At 51.2% G+C, this 20,206-nt stretch overlaps 1 protein-coding gene across 30 annotated transcripts in view; it reads left to right on the forward strand.

Moving 5' to 3' along the window:
• PAQR5 (progestin and adipoQ receptor family member 5) overlaps positions 1–20,206 on the forward strand; it is a 71,499-nt gene that overhangs the window by 12,039 nt on the left and 39,254 nt on the right. For 9 of the 30 annotated variants that reach the window (XM_072738998.1, XM_072739000.1, XM_072738980.1 and 6 more), the window contains 3 exons: positions 2,492–2,673; positions 3,625–3,702; positions 19,010–19,171. In XM_072738998.1, the coding sequence (XP_072595099.1) occupies positions 19,121–19,171 (51 nt within the window). In that variant the 5' untranslated portion in view covers positions 2,492–2,673; positions 3,625–3,702; positions 19,010–19,120. Of the gene's footprint in view, positions 1–1,584; positions 1,836–2,271; positions 2,305–2,491; positions 2,674–3,624; positions 3,840–4,856; positions 5,290–7,575; positions 12,195–19,009; positions 19,172–20,206 lie in introns of those variants that run through there. The other 21 variants (XM_072738990.1, XM_072738999.1, XM_072738994.1 and 18 more) reach the window with 12 other exon arrangements.

Raw genomic sequence — 20,206 nt, forward strand, 5'->3', positions numbered from 1 at the left:
TGATTCCCCTCTGTCCTCTCTGCCTCCTGAGCAGCGCTGGTGCCTCTCCATGTGGCCCCGTGTGGTGTAACACACACCCTCTCAGGAAATGGAAGTAAGGAAAATCTTCTTTCAATGGCATTAGCCTCTCTGTGCGTCACTTGGTCACCTCCATAAACTAAAATCCCGTGTGTACAGGTGAGACAGCAGTGCCCTAGGGCAGGGACAGAGTACAAGGGTCCACAGACTGCAGGCTTATGGGTGAGTGGTTAAATAAGCAGGCTCTCAGGGCGGGCTTCCTGGAGGAGGTGGCCTGGAGGCGAAGAGAGGCCTCAAGGTGGGGATGGCAGGGGTGGCACATTAGGAGGCACAGGGGAGTGTCTGTGGAGGAGTGTGTGCCCCTCAGCATGGGCAGTGGTGAGAACTGAGGCTGGAGAGAAAGATAGGAGAGGAGGCAGGGATGAGCATGTGGGGGGGGGGTGCAGGGAGAAGCAGTTGGGTCCACGATGCAGGGCGGGGCCTGGGGGTACTGTTTGCAGTTTTTTAATTCTCAGAAATGATTTGACTCTGTGTTAACTCCCTCTGGGTGTTCAGGGTGGGGCTGCTGCTGATAAAGGGTCTCAACGGTGCCAGGTGGTCCAGCCCCACTGTTGCTAAGACAGCAGACCCGCCCGCCCCTTCCCTTTGGATGTCCACTAACACCACCCGTCCTGGGTGAACTCAGCTCTTTGCCTCCACTCCCTTCCCGGGCTGCCACCAGCACCCTGCTCCCACCTTTCTGCTGGTGGCAAGGCGGCCGGGTGCCCCCCCCATCCTCCTCCACGAACACCCCCTCCTGTCTTCCAGAGCTTCTCTTCTCTCCCTCAGGGCCAGATGCCACACCCGCCAACTGGTTCTGAGTTTCAAGTGGCATTTGAAGTGAGGAGAGAATCCTTGAGGACCAAACAGCCTTCGAAACACGGCCAGCAGAGCAGCAGACGTGGACTGGCTGGCAGTGCCACTGCCCCGTTGTTTGCTGGGGACCCGGCCCATGCTGCCGCAGGTCACCCAGAACCTGGTTTTGGGGATCAGGGGCAGAAATTGCCTCTTTTTTTTTTTTTAAGATTTTATTTATTTATTCATGAGAGAGAGAGAGAGAGAGAGAGAGAGGCAGAGACACAGGCAGAGGGAGAAGCAGGCTCCATGCAGGGAGCCCGATGTGGGACTCGATCCCAGGACTCCAGGATCATGTCCTGGGCTGAAGGCAGGCACTAAACCGCTGAGCCACCGAGGGATCCCCAGAAATTGCCTCTTCTAATAATGTTGGCCTGGATCCTGGTCCTTTGTGCCCCAAGACACCGAGTCCAAAGGGAGTTCATAAACCCGTGCACACAATTGGCAATTACTCATGCTACCTTGTGGTTTCTTTATTGTTGCCTGGAGAGTTATTTACCTTTTTGAGGGTGGAATTTGTGGGGCAATAATTTCATATTCGGCAGGCGCCTATCTGGTTCTGATGAACTCTGAACTGGGCCGTGTACCGTGGGGCTTAGAATCGTGTTGTATTTGCTTTGCCCCCCCAGGAAAGACACCGTGTAATGATTCACCAACGTGTTATGTAGGCCCAGCTGTGAGTGCACAGAATAAAGGGAAGCCAGCTGGGCTGTGGTGGGCAGAACAGACTTCTAGAAAGAGGAAGAGCTCAAGCAGACAGTGGGTGTGGAAAAGGTGGCAGAGGGGAAAGGAGGGGACAGGAGGTCTGGCGAGGAGGCCCACATGTTTCTGGCAGTCTACCAGGCAGCCGTCAGTGCCGGGAGGTTGAGGGTCAGTCCTCTGGGGGGGCAGGAGGATGGTGATGGCTACCCTGGGGTCGACAGGTGAGCTGGGATGGGAAGGACAGGAGGCAGCGGAGCCCCAGGGACTCCGTCAGCATGTGTGGGGGGGGGGGGGCGGGCGTGCTGTGCATGGTGCTCCGTCTCTGCTTGCAGGGGAGCTCTGGGGACCCTCCAGCTCAATGGACTGGGCATGGACTCTGACCCTGCCCTTCTGGGAGGCCTTGAAACATCCAGTGTGGGTCTCTTGCCTCCCCAGTACCCTTTGCTTGCCCCCAGGGCAGGAAACCAGTGTTTCCCCAGATCTGGGCTCCGTGAAGCTTTTGGGGGGCGGGGGGGGGCAGACATCCTTCCGAAAGCAGAGGTGGGGAGCTGCAGCTGGGAGAAAGTGAGGGTGCTGGCAGGGGGAGGGCATCGGTTTCTGAAATGTGGGATGTCAGTAATTCAGTTCTTGGACGTTTGGGGTACATATCCTCTCTAGAACCTGACTGATGGCTCCAAAAGAAAGAAAAATGTAAGTGACCAAAAAAAAGGAAATTGTGTGAAGGGGGATGAAATGCTTGGCTCAACATTGAGGCTGGAGAGAGGATGTGGGAGGGAGAAAGTGACAGCTCTGCCCTCCTTCGTCCCCCTTCCTCCTCCATCCTTCCTCCCCCCGCCCCCCCAGTCCGGTTTGGCTTAATCTTTAATGTCCTGAACAGTTCCTCCAAGTCCAACAGACGCTTCAATGTTAGAATGTTGCTTAACAAGACCGGGGCCTTCTGGATTTTCCTGGGACCAGCTTGCTGTGTGATCCCACCGCCACCTGCTTGCGGCTGGACTTCCTGGGTCTGGGTCTCACACCTGGCGTCTGTCCTTGGAGAAGAGAAGTTTTGCCTTTGAGGTGCCTTTACTTACCTCCTTACGATTTCCTTGAGGGTCTGAAAAGAGCAGACGAGGGGTCTGAGGAAGGGAATTCCTGGGGCGAAGGGGGCTGTTGGGCCCAGCCCAGGCCAGATGGGAGGGAGCAGGGCGTGGGGACACCCACCCTGCGTTGTCTCAGGGCCCAGGTTTGCCTTTCAAAGGAAAGGCCCTCACCTGATAAGGTGGGCCTCATTCCATTAAAGCCAGCCTTGTTGGGGCCCCGGTGTGAGGACGCGGGGCCGGGGCCTCTGTGGGTGACCTGGTGGTGGCCAGGCCTGCCCTGGGCACCACTCCCCGAGGGCCTGCTGCCGCGGGCAGGCGTGTCACCTCTCACATGCTCACGCTGCCGTAGGAAACGGAGGCCCGGGCAGGTCACACGGCTGCTTCCGAGTCCCCTGGGCCTCCCAGGGACAGCTCGGTCCGACGTGAGCCGGGTCTTGGGGCTCCTTCCCACTGGCTGTGCGTGACGGGCCCATCGAGGCTGGGGTCCCCGCTCCGATTTACCCCCCTGGAGCGCCGTGGCTGCCAGTGGTTGTGGAGGTCCCTTCACTTGGCTCAGGGAGGAAGATGTGGGCCTCGGTACAAAAAGTAAGAGGAAAAGAATTGCCTCGAATAATTTCAGCTGATCCCCGTGACACCTCCCCTGGCCCCAGTATTCCAGAATGTACCTCAGGCCCTCCCTCCTAAGACCCAAACAAATGAATCTGTAATGGTGAAGTTCACAGTGTTCAGGGGATCACGCTCCTACCTCCTCACACAGACGCCGAAGCAGGTGGTGGCCCGGGGCCAAGGCGCCAGAGACCCTTATTCCAAGCGTGTTTCCACCTTGGCAGTGCCCTGTGGGACGCTGTGGGGATGTGGGTTCGGGAGAGGAGGTTTAAGCATGAAAATGATCTTTTTTTTTTTTTTTTCCTTCTCACTTTTCATGTAGGGGCTTGGTGTCCCTCGCAGGGCAAAGGGAATCTGTTTGCACACCAGCCGGGAAGGGAGGCCCAGAGCTCAAGGCCAGGTCAGACCCCCCTTCCCACGGCCACCTGCTTGCCAGCTCCATGCTGCGGGTTCTGGTGGGTTCTGGTGGGTTCTGGGTGGATCCCAGGGCAGGAGCCCAGGCCAGCTGGAGCCCCGGAGGCAATCTGGGGGCAGCAGGTATTTGCCCTCCCGAGCTCTGCGGGGTCTGGGGGCTTGATCTGGAAGGACCTGTTCTTCCCGTTTTTCAGAGGTTTTTGAATAATGCATTTTGCCTCAGTCCTTGAAAGAAGCCTGCGCCTCATGATGCTAGAATAATGACCTGTGTCACATGTCAGCCACTGGGGCTCTTAATCCACTTCTGCATTCAGATAGCGAGGGATGTATGGCCTCTGACATTGGGTTAGCAGGACAAATGCCATTCCGGCGAGGAAAGGGTCAGCTTTGCGAGCTGCCCTGTAGCCGTGGCCGCCCGACAGGGGACGGCCTCCGTCCGGACATGGTGATGGCACGGGACCCCTGCACACCCCCGCATGCCGCATGCTTACACACTGGCTCCTGGTCGTGCCCAAAACAGACCAGAGAGGTAGTCACTCTGGGGGATTATAAAAGTGCCCCCCCCACCCCCCAGGGCCATATACTGTGAAAATTCCGTGGACTGTACAGTACCCGGAAGGGCTTGGAATAGACCAAGTGCTCAATAAATGGGGCTTCAAATCACCGTTGTACCCATTTCACAGAGGAGAAAAGTTGAGGCCGAAAGAGGCCCTGGGACTCAAAGCCGGGTCGACCTGACTCTAGAGCCCCGACTCCCCTGTCACCAGTGGGAACCATGGTGTGTGTCCTGTGCGCTGGAGACCCCTGCCTAGCTGAGCTCCCGTTGGCTGTGGGGCCACTTAGGAGTCACACCCTTTCCCGTCTGGGCCCTCTGTCCTTCTCTGACCTTCAGTGTCCTCTGGTCAGCTGAGGGTGTGGGGCGCATGCCAGGCCCCCCCCCCCCCACGCAGACCTCTTCCTCCTGCCCATTCACCCTTCCCTGGCTCCTCGCTGCCACCCACCACTGCGCTGGCACCTGCAGGCTGTGCCCTTTGGGCGCTGGTTCCACCCGCTGGTTCTCCCCCAGTTTGATCAGCTGACAGCCCCCCCAGACCCAGGTGGGAAGCACAGGGTTAATGATTGCTGAGGAAAGTGGCTCCTGAACTCATGTGAAAAGGAAGTTGGGGAGGGAGGCGGCTCCAAGCTCACCTGGCAGTTCCCCGTGCCCCCCCTGCCCCTTCCTGTTCCCCCACTCTTCTCCCTCTGGATTCAGCACCACCGCTTTGCCCCCCCGCCTGCTTTCCTGCCCTGGCCTCTCTGCTTTACACTCCCTTTCTCTGGGGGGCACCTTCTCTCCTCTGCCCAAGCTGGCCCTTGCCCTCCCAAGCTCCGCTTCCTCCCTCGGGGAGCCCTCCCTGACTACTCGGGGCCCCTTCTCTGAACAACCCTGCACCATGGAGCACACTCTCCCCTGAGCTCTCCCCAGCGTGTCGGGCACTGCGCGGGGTTCCTGGGAGGCATCGGGGACCTTGCAGACGGACAGCGTCTGGCAGGGGAGCGAGCAGTGCATCCGGAGGGATGACTGGGTGGACAGGTAATGATTCAGGGGTGGACGTGTGGCCGTCGAGGCACCTGTGAATCACCGAGTTGAGCGTGTCCCGGAGGCTGGTGGCCCCTCCAAGAAGTCGGTCTCCTTTCTTGCCCTCATACTTCATCACTGTGTCTGTCTCCACAGAAAGCAGGGATCTCCTTGAGGGCAGCCGTGGATTCTTAAACCTGCTCAGCAAGGACCGAGTTGTGGGCACCTATACCCGGAGGAAATGGGGAATTGAATCCAAAACTCACCTCCCTTGGTGCCCATCGCTGAACCCTCTCCCACTTGGCCTCTCTCCTCTGGGCACACGTTTGCCACCTTTCCCTGCTGCCCCTGGTCCCCAGCTCCCCATGCTTCTGCTCACTTTGGGCTTGGAGTGCCTTGTCACCCATGTGGACCAAGGCTGCGTGGAGGTGGACAGTCCCAGAGGCTCAGGACAGTCATCCCAGGACTGGGCCTTGCCTGGGAGTCAGCGTGGGAGCCTGATAACCAGGCTGGTTTCCAGCACCCCCCCCCCCCCCGAGGGTTCCGACTCCAGAAGCCTCAGGTGGGCTCACCTGGTCTGTTCTATGTTTTTAGCCTTAAGCTCTGGGTTCTTTGGATGCACAGTTGGGTTTGGGACTTAATATGAAAGGTTTGCAGGCCCCTGTCTCGATCTCTGGCTTCACCCACTTCCCCATGGTAGGTGCCCCGGGCCCCACGTGGACATTTCCAGGTGGGGAGTCACTGTCTGTGGAGCGGGCCTTCCTCCCCTTGGTGGGGGGGGGGGCACTGCATCTGTGGCATGAGCTGAAGTCCGCCTCCCAGAAGGACCCCTCTGGGGGTCTTAGTTCTGACCTCAGGGGCTGCAAGGCCTCCTCTGGGGTTCCAGACCTGCTTTCCCAGGATGTGGGAAGGTGCTGGGTGCCTCATTCTCAACGGGTCCCTCCCCTTTCCTTCCTCCTGTGGTCTGGGCTCTCTTGCAGGCTGACAGCCTTATCTCAGACTTTAAGTTTCTGATCAGATTAGAGGCTTGGGAAGAGCGTGAAGATGGGATCGTGCATCCTCTAGCAGCCTGATATTTGACCCCGACAGTTAGGGCCTGCATTCACCTTCCATTGACCTCGCAGAGACTTAGGCTTTCCCAAGAGGGTGGGGGAGGAACCCGTCTATGCACCCATTTTGGAGGCCAATGAGTTTTGAGGTGCGGACACCCTGGTCTTCACCCTGCAGAGCTCAGGGCAGACCAGCTCTGGGTGAGCTCTGCTCTCACCTTGGACTAAAATCTCAGCAGTCTCAACTCGGGCTGTGCTTGTGGTCACTGGGCTTCACCTTCCCTCCCTGACCTCTGGAGAACTTACCTTAATTGAGCTGTGGTGGGCCCAGGGAAGGAGTGTGTTTTACAGCTTTCCAGGTGGTTCTAAGGTGCATCTTGAGTTGAGGAACTCTATACTACATGCCCGGAACCCATCAGTCCAGCTTTGACTATGTGTGGAGATAGTTACTGGAGTGAAAGAGCCAGAGCCCTCTTACTCTGTGCATCCCATAATACCAAAATGTTATTTTACATTACATGTATTTTATACATTTTACAAGCAGGTATTTAAAAATTTAAGATGGGCACACCCCTTTAGTAGCTCAGTTGGTTGAGTGTCTGACTCTTGGTTTCAGTTCAGGTCATGATCCCATGGGTCCTGGGATGGAGCCCCGTGGAGGGCTCCTTGCTGGGCATGGAGTCTGCTTGAGATCCTCTCCCTCTGCCCCCCGCCCCCGTCCCCCGCCACTTACATGCTCGCTCTCTCTCAAATAAGTAAGTCTTTAAAAATATTTTTAAGTCAGTAAAACCAAATATTTAATAATTAAAAATATGTAAATGTGTAATATATAAATATATAATGCCTTAAGACGAATGTAAAATTTATAAAAATAGACATTATAGTTCTAGCCTGAATTCAGATAAACAAAAATGAAGTAATGAAAACATTAAAAGCTTACACACTTCAAAAACACCAAATCCAATCAAGAAAAATTGAAGATGAAATATTATTTGATCGCTTTTAATTTTTATTGATTTCTTTAAGATTGTATTTATTTGACAGAGAGAAAGCACAAGCAGGAGGAGCAGGAGAGAGAGAAGCAGACTGAGCAGGGAGCCCAATGCAGGACTTGATCCCAGGACCCGGGGATCATGACCTGAGCCAAAGGCAGATGCCTAACCGACTGAGCCACCGTGGTGCCCCTGTTTGATCCCTTTTTAAAGCAGAATCTTTTTTTTTTTTTAAGATTTTATTTATTTATTCATGACAGACACACAGAGAGAGAGAGGCAGAGACACAGGCAGAGGGAGAAGCAGGCTCCATGCGGGGAGCCCGACGTGGGACTCGATCCCGGGTCTCCAGGATCACGCCCTGGGCTGAAGGTGGTGCTAAACTGCTGAGCCACCCGGGCTGCCCTAAAGCAGAATCTTAAGAAAGTATATTAGTGATATCATTATGTCTCAAGTATGTTTTTTTTTTCCCCCTACAAAACTTTCTAGAAAAAAACTTTTCCTGGCTCTACCCTAGCTGGGGAATGGTGAGAAGATAGATTTGTGAGATATCTTCAAATATTTTCCGCTGACAAGGCCTTTTGGCTTTTTTTCAGGGACTGCTGTCTTTTATTTATAAGGAGCCATAGTTCTTGTTCCTGAAGCATTTCCGGTTTGCCCTCAAGTTCTTTGGTTTTATCTTGTTCAGATGAATAGTCTGATGCAGCATTTCCTGTATCAGTTTTAGAACTGTGTGTTGGTATTCCACATGTTAGGAAATTCAGCAAACAGGCTAGTAATTATTCTTGCAACAGAGTTTTGCTTGGTTTACTGCCATGCAATCCTGAGAAGGACTCAAGACGTATTTCACATTTCAGAGTGGGTTGTTTTTTGGACATTGTGAGTGTCTCCTTTTAAAAACATATACAAAAAGCGAGACATATAAAAAAATTCCATACCTGACCCCAACATTGAGCAACACATGGCCAATCTTCCTTCCTCTCTACCCTCACCCCCCACCCCTGCTCCCAGCTGGATTCTCTTGAAGATGATCTAAGACATCATTTCATCTGTAATTCCTTCCCTATACATCTCTCAATGAAAAAGGCTCTTTAAAAAACACAGCTGTAGTTCTATTATTACACCTTAAGAATTGATCATTTCTCACTGTCATAAAATATCCAGCATTCAGATTTCCCCAGTTGTCTCATACATTTTTTTTTTAACAGTTGGTATGAGATTTCAGATCTTAAAAATTCTGAAGTGAACATTTTGGACCACGCGAAAAGACACTGTTTTGGCACTGAGGTACAGGATTTACCAATAGAGCCTGACAACTGCTGGGCCGAAGGTTCCAGGCAAATGGGCCAGATCCTGCTTTTGGGGTTCAGAGTGTGATAGACAGCAGAAGTCATGAGTTGTTCAGCAAGCATGCATTCAGTCAACAGTGATACTCCCCTGGCTGGGCACCGTGGACATAGCAGGAACCAGGCCGACTCACCCAGTCTTGACTGTGGGGCGGCCAGTGCACTGGCATTTCACTGTGAAGTGTGCAGATGGGATGATAGAGACTTGCAAGTGGTACTTGAGTTTAGCCTTGAAGAATGGGTACAATTTCCTCAAGAAGAGAAAGTGGAGGAAGAGGTGTTCCTCTCCTAGTAAACAGCAAGTGCAAAAGTATGGAACGTTCAAGGACAGGGAGGAGTGATGGGATGTGATGAGGTGTGGGGCATGTGGTGAGACTGATGGGAGGTGATGCTGAGGCTGGGTGGGCAGAGGATTTGAGGATATGCTAAGGAGCGGGGTCTTCTAGAACCCTCCTGCGGAGATCCCATGACTTTGTTGTAGGAACATAAAGTTCAGACCATGAGTCAGGAGAGCAGAGCCTTGTAGGAACCATGAGGAGCCCTTTGGATTTGCAAGCCCTTCCTAGAGCCTTCCACTAGACCAGGAGTCCCGCACGTGGGGGGCAGGCCTAGGTCTGTCTTCAACTCCGTGGATCTCCGGGGCTGGCACGGACAAAGTGCTCACTATGCGTCCATTAACTGATGACCTCCTAGTGCTCCCGATGCAGGACACCCTCGCCCACCTCCACCTTCACCATGGTCATAACAGAGGGAGCCCCCTTAAGCTGCAGCTCGGGGTATGTGGTGGCTTTCCCAAAATGGAGGAGCTATTTGGTTTTATTGACCTGTGCCCCACTTATTATGAATGGGGACTGCAAGGCCAGGGTTGCCCCTGGGGCAGCAGTCAGGTTGGGGCACATGGAGGGAGGCTCAGATACAAGATTCTCAGGTGGGTGTATGACGAAAGGCTCGTCATTGCAAGCCATGGATTGGCTCACAATACTAATTTCTCCAAGACTTTCCAAGGGTTGGAGGGGACTCATTCACTTATTTCTTTTTAATAGCATTCTTGCTTTGGTGGGGAAAAAAAATGCACATGCTCATAGTGGGCAAACTCTGGTGTCATAGAAAAGGAGGAAAAGAGTAAAGCAAATCCCTAGGGCTAACCACTACCATCTAGAAGGAGCCACTGTGAACACATAGGGGGCATCCTCCCAAACGCTTTTCTGTCCATAAATACAAGCAGTTAAATGTAACACAGTTTTATATGGATGGTGTTACGAGATTTATGCTGCTCCATAACCTGCTTTTTTCATTTAACAACATGTCATGACACCGTTTCCTGTCAGTAGCCACAGATCTGTAACATTTTTTAATAGCCGAGCAGTGCAATTTTGCATGGCTGTACCATAACTTAGCCGGCCAGCTCTCTATTGCCAGAAATTTGGATTGTCTCCAACCTCTCACAATGTGCTAAAGAATATCATTCAGCTTTTTCAGATGTGCAATAATCGCCTAGCAGTAAGTATCTAGGATAGCTGGGCTAGCTGGAACAAAGGAAGGGCTCGGTTCTCTCACTGAGTCCTAAAGCCACCCTGGTAGGTCACCATGGCAACCCCTCCCCGCACGTGGAGCGCCCATTAGCTACACCTCCAGCCTGGGAGGTGGGTCAGGGCCTGAGAGGAAACAGTCGGTTTTCAAGCAAAATTACAAAACCCAGGGCAGAAGGAGCATGAGGGAGTGAGTGTTAATGCAGAACGGAGGTGGCTTAGGTTGCGGTGGCATTAATAGCCACTTTTTATTGAGTGCTTGTTATCTAGTAGATATTATGGTTTTTCAGACTCACAAGAGTCATTGATACTTTCATTATCCTCATTTAACTGATAAGAAAATTCAAGTTGAAGTGACTAGGTGATGGGTCCAAGGGCACACATGAAATGATGGAGCTGGGATTTGAAATTGTCTTGCGTCCGCCACTCAGATTTCTCCTTACCGTGCCTTAGGTTGCCAGCCTCTCCCCCATCACCATCCTGAGACCTCCAGTCCCGACTCCCCAGCCCCGGTGCATTTATTCTCAAGGCCTTCAGATGGTGCACCCTGAGCCTTCATCTGGGCTCTTCTCCTGGCTCCGTGCTGGGCACCTGTCACTCCAACCCCTGTGCCACCTCCATGCTGAACGGTGGACAGCTCCCCGAATGTGTGCTGTGCCTCCCTCCTCGGCGCCTTGGCCCCTGCCGCACCCTCAGCTTAGGGCGGTCTCTGTCCTCCATGGCAGCTGCACTCCTGCTTATTCTGCAACACTTAGCTCAAGCTTGATGTCTCAAGAAGTCTTTCCTGACTCTCTGATGTGATGCCCCGCCTCTGTGTCCCCCCCCACCCCCCAGAAGCATCTCATGGTCCTAACCATCAGATGTGTTTTGTGTCACTTGTCAATGCTGATCGTCTGCACTAGAATGTGAGCTCTTACAGGATGGAAGGGTCCGTCCCCATTGCCTACGTGGTCTCTTGGACACATAGTGGGTGTTGCGTAAATGGGTGCTGAGTGAATAAGTAGGTGGCCAAGCATGTTCCTATTGGCTCTCCATTTCCGCTCCCTGCCCTGGGCAGCTCTCCCCAGGGGGAGCAGGGGGATGGGTGACTTTAACCCAGGTGTATTGGAGGAGCATCCTGTCTACCAGCAGCTGCGCCCAACTTCCCCACCTCTCGCCTGGCTGGTTCCCCAACATTGCCCCTCAATACTGGCTACCGTCCTCCAGACCGGCTAACCCCTTTCTCTCACGGTTCCTACCCTTGCCCTGCCAGGGAAACTGAGGTACCGGGCGAATCCTCTCAATCACTGCTCCTGCTACTCACCCTCCAGTCTGTCAGTTTTGCTCCATCAGTGCCACGAACCTGACTTTTTCTCATCCGTTGGATCTTCATCTGCTCTTCTCCCTCTGGAGCACCTTTGAAAGTCACCTCTCTCTGCTTCCTAAATCCATCTTTACCCTTGATCTCTGCTTCAAGATGTGGTCACATATTTTTAAACTGCAAATTTGTGCAAATCAAACTCAACTCGACCGGAATCTCCTTGATCCCACTCCCTTCCTGGGTGTCATCATTTCCCAGCCTGTGGGACATGGGTACCTTGAGCCCCTGGCGCCCTGTGCTCAGACACAGGGATGTTGATCAGCAGAGCTCTGGGCCGAGCCCGGCAGGAGTCGGGGGTCTGCTGAGAATCCGACTGCACCTACCCCACTTACTCGGAGAGAAGGAACAGCAAGTTGTCGCTATATGTGAACTTGACCTTCAGATTTGTCAAGAGAAACTGGAGTCCAGGTTTTTCTTTCTTTCTTTTTTTTTTTTTTGATGTTGGCTCGCATTTGTTTTTCTTTTCTTTTTTTTTTTTTTTTAAAGATTTTATTTATTTATTCATGAGAGACACAGAGAGAGGCAGAGACACAGGCAGAGGGAGAAGCAGGCTCCCTGCGGGGAGCCCGATGTGGGACTCAATCCCAGGACCCCGGGATGACGACCTGAGCCAAAGGCAGATACTCAACCACTGAGCCTCCCAGGTACCCCTGATGCTGACATGTTCTCATGTGCTTATTGGCCACGTGTATGTGTTCTTTGGAGAAATGTCCATTCCAGTCCTTTGCCCATTTTTGAATTGAGTTGTTGGGTTGTAAGAGTTCTTTATATATTCTGGGTATATGTATATGGTTTGCAGTATTTTCTCCCATTTTGTTTTTCAGCCTCTTGATAATACCCTTGGATGCACAGAAAATTTTAATTTTCATTGCATTTTTTTAAGGTAAAGCAGAAGTCTGAAGGCAGCTTGAGGCTGCTCTTAGACTCTGCCCACCCCATTCCTCACCTTCCCTAGTGCAGGTTCAACTCTCTGTGCTGGCGAGGACTATTTGGTGGTTCTCTGGGAGGGGCCTCCTGGCAGAGTGGTGGAATGGGTCACCTCCTGGGCTCTGTGCTGTTTTCTGGTTAACACGAAGGAGACCTAGGCAGGAGCCGCAGGAGGAAGAAGGGAATCAGAGGTGGGCCCCAGATGCCAGCACCCATCCTGTCTTTGCTTCTCAGCTGGCTCAGAGCAAGCCTCTCCAGCAGCTGTTCTGTAGCCAGCAGCCTCCTGACATGCCCAGAAAGCTGGGACCTGGCCATCAGCATTCAGAACACACCTGTATGGGCAGAAATGTGGCTCCTGTCCTTTCTCCAGCTTTCCCCACTGTCTTCTCATGAAACCTAAACTCCCTATGTTAACGTTGCTTCTTCGGGTCAAATGTATGATGTCTTGTCTGAAATGCCATTGATGAAATTCATGCATCCAGTGGTAACTTGGATTAGAGACCTCTCAGGAGTTTCCTGATCTCGTGTTTCTAGTTTTCTAAAGCAAGCATGGGAAAAATTCCCTACCAAACAGCCTTCTTTGTTTTTGCTACATATGCCCGACTATGAGTTTTTTGTTTTCCAGCATAATTTTTTTCAGAAAAGAGGAAGTGGCATAATGATTGGGTCCATCTAGAGTTTTTCATATTCGGGGCCACTGCATTCCTTTATTTTTTAACAATTAGCTGGCTGTATGGGCGGTTTGAGGGGAGACACTATAACCTGAAACTGTCCCCATTCATGCTTGTTTGGGATCCATCCAGAAGGCACCTGACACACACAATCAAAGAGATAGAAAATGTAATACAGACTGAAATTTAGGCGCAAAAGTGTAACACAGGTTGAGACTTATTCCCAGGTATATGGTCTCCCATTGCAAGAACTGGTTTTGTTATAAAGGAGACTTCAATGATCCCTTTAAAGAGCAGAGTAGGAAGATGAGAAGAGTAGCTGTTGCAAATTAACCCAAGCCAGTCGCTCATTTACAATTTCTGTATTTCATCAATTCCTGCATGTTGTTGTTTTACAAGCTCTGAAATCAGGATTCATTTCCAATCAGTGATGTCATCTCCTGATTATGGTTGGCAGCATTTCTTCCCCATCCTACTGGCACACAAAACAGTGGTGTGAGCTCCAGCTGAGAGTGTCTGAGTGCATTGAGTTACAGTCTTGGGCGCTGTCCGTGTTTAGAGGTACCTGCGAACGGTGTGTGGGGGGGACCCCCACACCCTCACAGCTGGGTGGCTCGGGGCACTGCACAGGGAGAGTCTCAGGCTGAGTTCCCCCAGCCATCCACATGTTTTTCCGAAAGGGCAAAAGCAGGTGAAGTCCCAGCCCTCTGCCCTTTTAGGGACACTTAGGCACTTTCCTGAAAGCGCCTGTGAGATTGATAGATTTGCATCAGTTGGACTTCTCCCTCCTTGTAGGCTCCTAAATCCTCCCACCTGGGCTCATTCAGAGAGGAGCCACTCTGGGGCATCCTGTCGCCAGCCTCGCTCATGCAAGGGGAAGGGTACCTGGCGATCCTTCTCCTCAACTCCCATGTCTTCGTTGGACTCAGTCCTCCAGTTAAGCAGCATACACTGCACTAATTCGTAAAAGCCCTCTGGTGTGGATCTGAAACAACCCCAGCTGAACCAGAGGTGTGTGGCCTCTGGAGTTTGAGTTTATGGTTAATCTTTCAAATGCTAATTAGCCACCACCCCAGGGGTGTGGGTTAAAACTAGCAATTTCTTATCACACTGTGTGAGGTGTTTGCAAGCAAATCACGGCCAGTATAATAATAGTAAATGAATACTTCTGTCCTAAGATACATTTTGTAGCAGCAGCATTAAACACAGAGGCGCCTGGGTGGGTTAAGGATTCCAACTCTTCATTTCAGCCCTGGTCATGATCTCAGGGTCATGATCTCAGTGTTGTGAGATTGAGCTCCACGTCGGCCTCAGTGCTGGGCTCAGCCACTGGGCTTGGAACCTTAAGATTCTCTCTCCCAATCCCTCTGCCCCTCCCCCCTTGCCCCTCCACCCCGCTTTCTCTGTCTCTCTTTAAAAAAAACAGTACAGACTTCAAATAATTTATAGGGAAATGAGAATATTTTTCACTTAAGCTATATTAGTAATTCCAAAACCTGGCTGTGTAGTTATGAAGATAACTGTTACCGAAGATGCATAAGAAGATTTTGAATACACTTATTTCGGTGCGACGTGAGTGGGAAAAGCAACATTTTAAAAGTAATAGGTTTGATATAGTAAGGGATTCTAATATGCCTAACTGCATTAGTAAGTTAATGTTAGAGACTGTGTACTAGTTCATTTGCATCCCTAGAAATTATACATATTTTGGACCCTCTCATTGGGAAAATAGCCCATCAACTTATATTCAGTTACCTTATATGTAGACATATTTGGGAGGTTACAAGGTTTGTCTGCCAAGTCCACGAGTACGTAGGATGAAGTTTGGGGGGTGAGGGACCTCCAGGAATATGAATGGAGCACCAGCCAAAGAGGGAGGAGGTAGTCAGGTGCAAATTTCACCTTGATGGTGATTTTGTTGCTATGATTTGCCCCCCCCCCCCTTTTTTTAAAGAGTTTTCTTTTCTTTTCTTTCTTTTTTTTTTTTTTTACAGCTATTTCAGGAGAACTTGGCAGGTCTTTGAGAGTGTGTTTATAGCCCCTTTCCCCTCTTTTAGCTGTTTTAAAACATGTTTAAGCTGTGGAACCCCCATTTAAATGAAATCTCACATGGAACACCAACATGCTGTTGAAATCTTGGCAAAGCTTCACATTGTGCTTTGAACTGTCCGAAGCCTTTTTGTTTTATTCGCTCTTGTTTCTAGGCCTCTGTAGAAAGAAACAGCAAACCAAGCGGCTGTTGGAAATACTGGAGATTATACTCTGGTGCTTATAGTGTTGGTGACCATTCAGAGCCTGGTGTGTGATGGGAACTAGAAAGACCAGCGAGTTCATTTTATGTTCAATTATATTGGCCATGATTAACAACACAACCTATGAATCATCAGCCACGCTTTCTGAATTTCCATGATCATCCAGGGGTGTTTCACAATTTTGACAGACAGAAAGGTTTCTGTTTCAGATGCAACCTGATGGTGGTTTAATGGGAGAGTTCTTACTTCCTTAGCAGAAGGATGTGACTTAAGAAATCTCTGGCTTTTGAAAGAGCCAAGGTCAAGTCTTACCTGAGTTTGTCTCAATCTGATTATCAGACAAGGAAGGCCGTCCTTTAGCCTCTGGGTTATAAACATCATTGTAAACACTCTGCATTGTCCATCATGTCTCAGGAGCAAAGGGAAATTAAGACCTAGTACTAAGAACTTCATAACCCTTTATTCAAAGTTCCTTCTCTTCTGAAAAGGAAACCTATGAAACCAGAAATCAGATCCTAGTCCTACTGTCCACTAACTGTGGGGTCTTGGCCAAGTCCCACAGCTTCCATTTTCCTGCCTGTAAAATAGAAAAATGAATTTTCCTATCTGAAAATTAATAATAGCAAGTGTGTTGGACCCTTACTCTATGGCAGGCCCTTGACATGAGTTCTTTTAATCATAACGATACCCCCATGAAAAAGTATTATCGTTATTTCTATTTTACCAATAGGGGAACTGAGGCACAGGAGTTATGTTCCTTGCCCCAGGGTTGCACGGGAAATGATGAACCAGTCTCTGAATGCAAGTGGCTTGAATCTAGCACCCAGGTCCTTACCCGCCCTACCTTGTCTCCTGAGATGGCCATGGTGGGGGTGAATGAGATGGTCCAGAGGGGCAAGGTGACCAACACAGGCTTGGTCCAGAGTGGGTGAGAGTTGGCCTTTTTCTTATGGTAACTTGTGCTATCTGGTTGGGTGTTGCATCTTTTTCTTTATACATTTCTTGGAGACAGTGCCTGTCTTACTCATCTTTTTTTTTTTTTCCTATGCAGTGAAAGACAAGAATGGTATAGCAGATGCCTTCTTCCCTCTATTCTATGTGTCACAAACCTATGCAAGTTTTTGAAAGATTTATTTATTTATTTTAGAGAGAGAGTGTCAGAGTGTGCAGGAGCAGGGAGAGGAGCAGAGGGAGAGGGAGAGAGAGCAGACTCCCTGCTGAGTGCAGAGCCTGATCCCACCACCCTGACATCACGACCTGAGCTGAAACCAAGAGTGGGCTGCTTAACCGACTGAGCCACCCCAGGTGCCCCAAACCCATACAATTTTTAGATCTGTTAAATTCGTGCCTTGTCTTTCAAGCTGCAGAGAATCCTCAACTATGCATTTAGCCTTTCACTTACTTGCCTTCAGTGGCTGAAGGAAAACACGAGTGATTCATAGGCTACTCTCATCACCCCTTATGTTTGCGTTTGGTGGTCATCCTGTCTGGATGACGTGTGCTGGGAGAGTAGGCGACCATTTCTTGTCTTTGTCCTGCCTGTGACATTGAGGCTACTTGGGGGAGAACCAGAGGACCAAGGTGGACAGGACTGTGGAGACCAGACTTGGTCCCATTATTGTTTGAGGATTTCCTGGTGTGCCTGAGTTCCCCACAGTACGGGACCTTCATTCGCCTCGTGTTCTGCCACCAGGTGGATTCACGGTGCTTCCGAGAGTATGGGGGTCTTGGTGATTAGGTCTGCAAAACCAAGAGAACCGAGGTGTGCCGGGGCCCACTCACATCGCTGTTGTTTACACAGTATTAACTTTTATTTTCTTTAACCTGGGTGAAACGTACCTGTGCTTTAAAAAAAATTATTTTCTAGAAAAAGCCTTTTCTTTATTATTCCGTAGTTTGGAAATATTACACAAGCTTTCATTGTGGTGGAATATGCACAACATAAAATCAACAGTTTTAACCATTTTTAAGTGTATAGTTCAGCAATATCACATTCAGAATGCTGCACAACCATCACCACCAGCTGTTTCCAAAACTTTTTATCATTCCAAACAGAAACCCAGTGCCATTAAACAGCAACACCCCATTCTTCCCCCAGCCCAGGTTCTGATCTATTTTTTGTCTGTGAATTTGCCTGCCCTAGGTGCCTTGTAATTGTGGAATCATGCAACATTTGTCCATTTTTTAAAAAGATTTTATTTATTTATTCACGAGAGACACAAAGAGAGGCAGAGACATAGAGGGTGAAGCAGGTTCCCTGCGGGGAACTCAGTGCAGAACTTGATCACAGGACCCCAGGATCACACCCTGGGCCGAAGGCAGATGCTCAACCACTGAGCCACGCAGGCATCCTACATTTGTCCTTTCTGTGACTGGCTTATTTCCTTTAGCGGGATGTTTCCAAGTTTCACTGATGTTGAAGCATCGATCGCCGTGGCATTCCTGTTTGAGACTGCGTAATATTCCATTGTGTGCCTGGACCATATTTGGTTATTTTATTCATCCATTCATCTGCTGGCAGACGTTTGGATTGTTTCCCTCTTTTGACTGTTGTGAATAATACATCAGTGGTTTTGAGAAAGAAGCAAATTTATAGCGGCAAAACACAAATACATTGTATTTTGCTACAGACTTCCAGATAATAACACATAGAGCATAAAGAACTATAATAAGCATCAAAAAGTCTAAACAAACCACAAAAACCAAAACACACTTCAAGTTCAGAGGACGAGCATCATGGCTTTCATGAATGGTGTTAAACTAGTATTTGCCAAAGGCCTGGGAGGAGCCAGGCGTACACTCTTGAGTTTCTAGCCATCCAGCAGGAGGGGTCCTCTCCAGGCACCTGGGCAGGTAGCTTTGCTTGCAGGCAGGTGTGGTCGGTGTGACACGAGGGGTACAGGTGTGAACCAGGGTAAATTCCTAGCCCTGCTCTTTCTTTGCTAGACCGAGCTTGGATGTTTTTGTTTCCTAGGCCCGTCCTGAGGGGTTGGGGTCCTCTAGCTCACATTACTCACAGCTGTTAAGCAGTCCTAATCCCGCATTTAAACAGCCTGGTTACTTGGAGTTGCTGTGTCTCCAGCAAGTGCCTCGGATCTGCCTGTCTGGTTCTTGAGTGGGTCTCAGGGCAGCCATGCTCCCGTCGGCCTTCTGGAAGAGCTGCTTTTCTTTGGGCGATCTGGGGCGTAGCCCTCATCCTCCGCTGCCCACCGAGTGGCCACAGACCCGGGATCACACAGTCTGCCCAGGGGCAGCACACGACACAGCGGAGAGCCAGCATCTCCAGCCCTCCCCTAGCCATGCGACCTCAGAGACCTCCTTCACCCCTCTGGCCTTGGTTCGGGACGGGAGGGGACCAGGTGGCCTCTGCCGCCCTTCCAGCCCCACACTTTCATGATTACCCATATTATGATTTAATGACCTCCCGCCCGCACTCTTGGAATATATGACTCAGCAGTCTGATAGTTTTGCTGCTGTTTTTAAGGAAGCCTGATTATTTTGCCATCACAAGCAAGTGTTTGTTCCATGGTCAAACAACCTGACAGCCTTGATCCGGCTGGATTGGATTGGATTGGATTGACTGCACTTCTTCTTGCCGTCCTCTTTTAGGGAAGCAGCTCGGGCACCGGCGGGCCGCAGGCACCCCAGGCCATGTCAGAACTTTTGAGTGGGTGACGGGGAGCAGCTGTCAGCCAGTGGCCTTCCTGACCTAGCTTCGAGATGCTGAGCCTCAAGCTCCCCCGGCTGTTCAGCATTGATCAGATACCCCAGGTATGTGGGGTCGTCCAGTGTTTAAGGTCGGGGCAGTGACACGGGTGCAGTCTCTGCACCCAGGGAGGGGGGCGGGGCGGGGGTGCAGTTCCTGGCTTTGCTCCAGCCAGCCTGCTCTGTATAGACACCCCACCCCAGGGAAGGACAGTCTCCTGCGCCCCCCGCCGACGCTGAACCTGGAAATGGGAACGATCCCGAAACTGCTGATGTTGTAACCCTTCCCTGTGACATCTGTATTTTATCCCAAAGCGAAGTCTTTATGGAGATTCCACGCTCTAGCCAAAGGGATGTAGCCAGCAGCGCCCAGCTGGGTCGGAGTTTTCTTTGGGACCCTCCCTTGGGTGCTGGGAAGCAGGCCAGGGGTGAAGCACCTCGGGTGTGGCTTCGCCCTTGTCCTTATCATTTGCAGGAGGCTCAGGCCAGGTGCAGCTGGGGGCGAGGAGGAGGTGGTCTCGCGGGCCTGGGCCCGGGCCCCCTTGTGGACTGCTGGGCCCCTGAGCTCCCATGCAGCCATCCTGAGACCCCTGTACGCATCGGCCACCTGCATTGGTAATGGGTCTGTGGTGAGGCCAGGCTGCTGGTGAGCCTCAGCAGGCCGGCGCACCTGTCCCCGGCAGAGAAGGCATCATTTCCTCCACACCATTGTTGCCACTGTCAGAGTCCCTTCCTCTTTCACGGAAGATGAACAAGTGTTATTTCACAGTGGGATGTTTCATCTGGAGGAGACCAGATGCAGGGGGACCTCTCCACTCGGGAACACTAGTCCTGGGCGCCCTCAGCCCTGTGCGCGGAGTTCAGAAGCGGGCAGGTGGCCAGTGTGTGGCTGGGTGGCTGCAGCTAGGTGGCACCGAGGGGACGGTTGGACACCAGGCAGAGCTGTCTGGTGGGAAGCGACAATGGACACGGCAGGTGACAGACAGAAACGAGGCTGGCCTCGCAGGAAGCCCTGCATATGCTCCCAGGGCTGTGTCGCCTCCTGCGATTTTCTCCGCTGGCTTCTACCCACAGAGCACTAGTGGCAGCACCTAGTGAGAG

The sequence above is a fragment of the Vulpes vulpes genome, chromosome 15 (genome assembly GCF_048418805.1).
Source record: "Vulpes vulpes isolate BD-2025 chromosome 15, VulVul3, whole genome shotgun sequence".
In the NCBI taxonomy this organism is placed as follows: Eukaryota; Metazoa; Chordata; class Mammalia; order Carnivora; family Canidae; genus Vulpes; species Vulpes vulpes.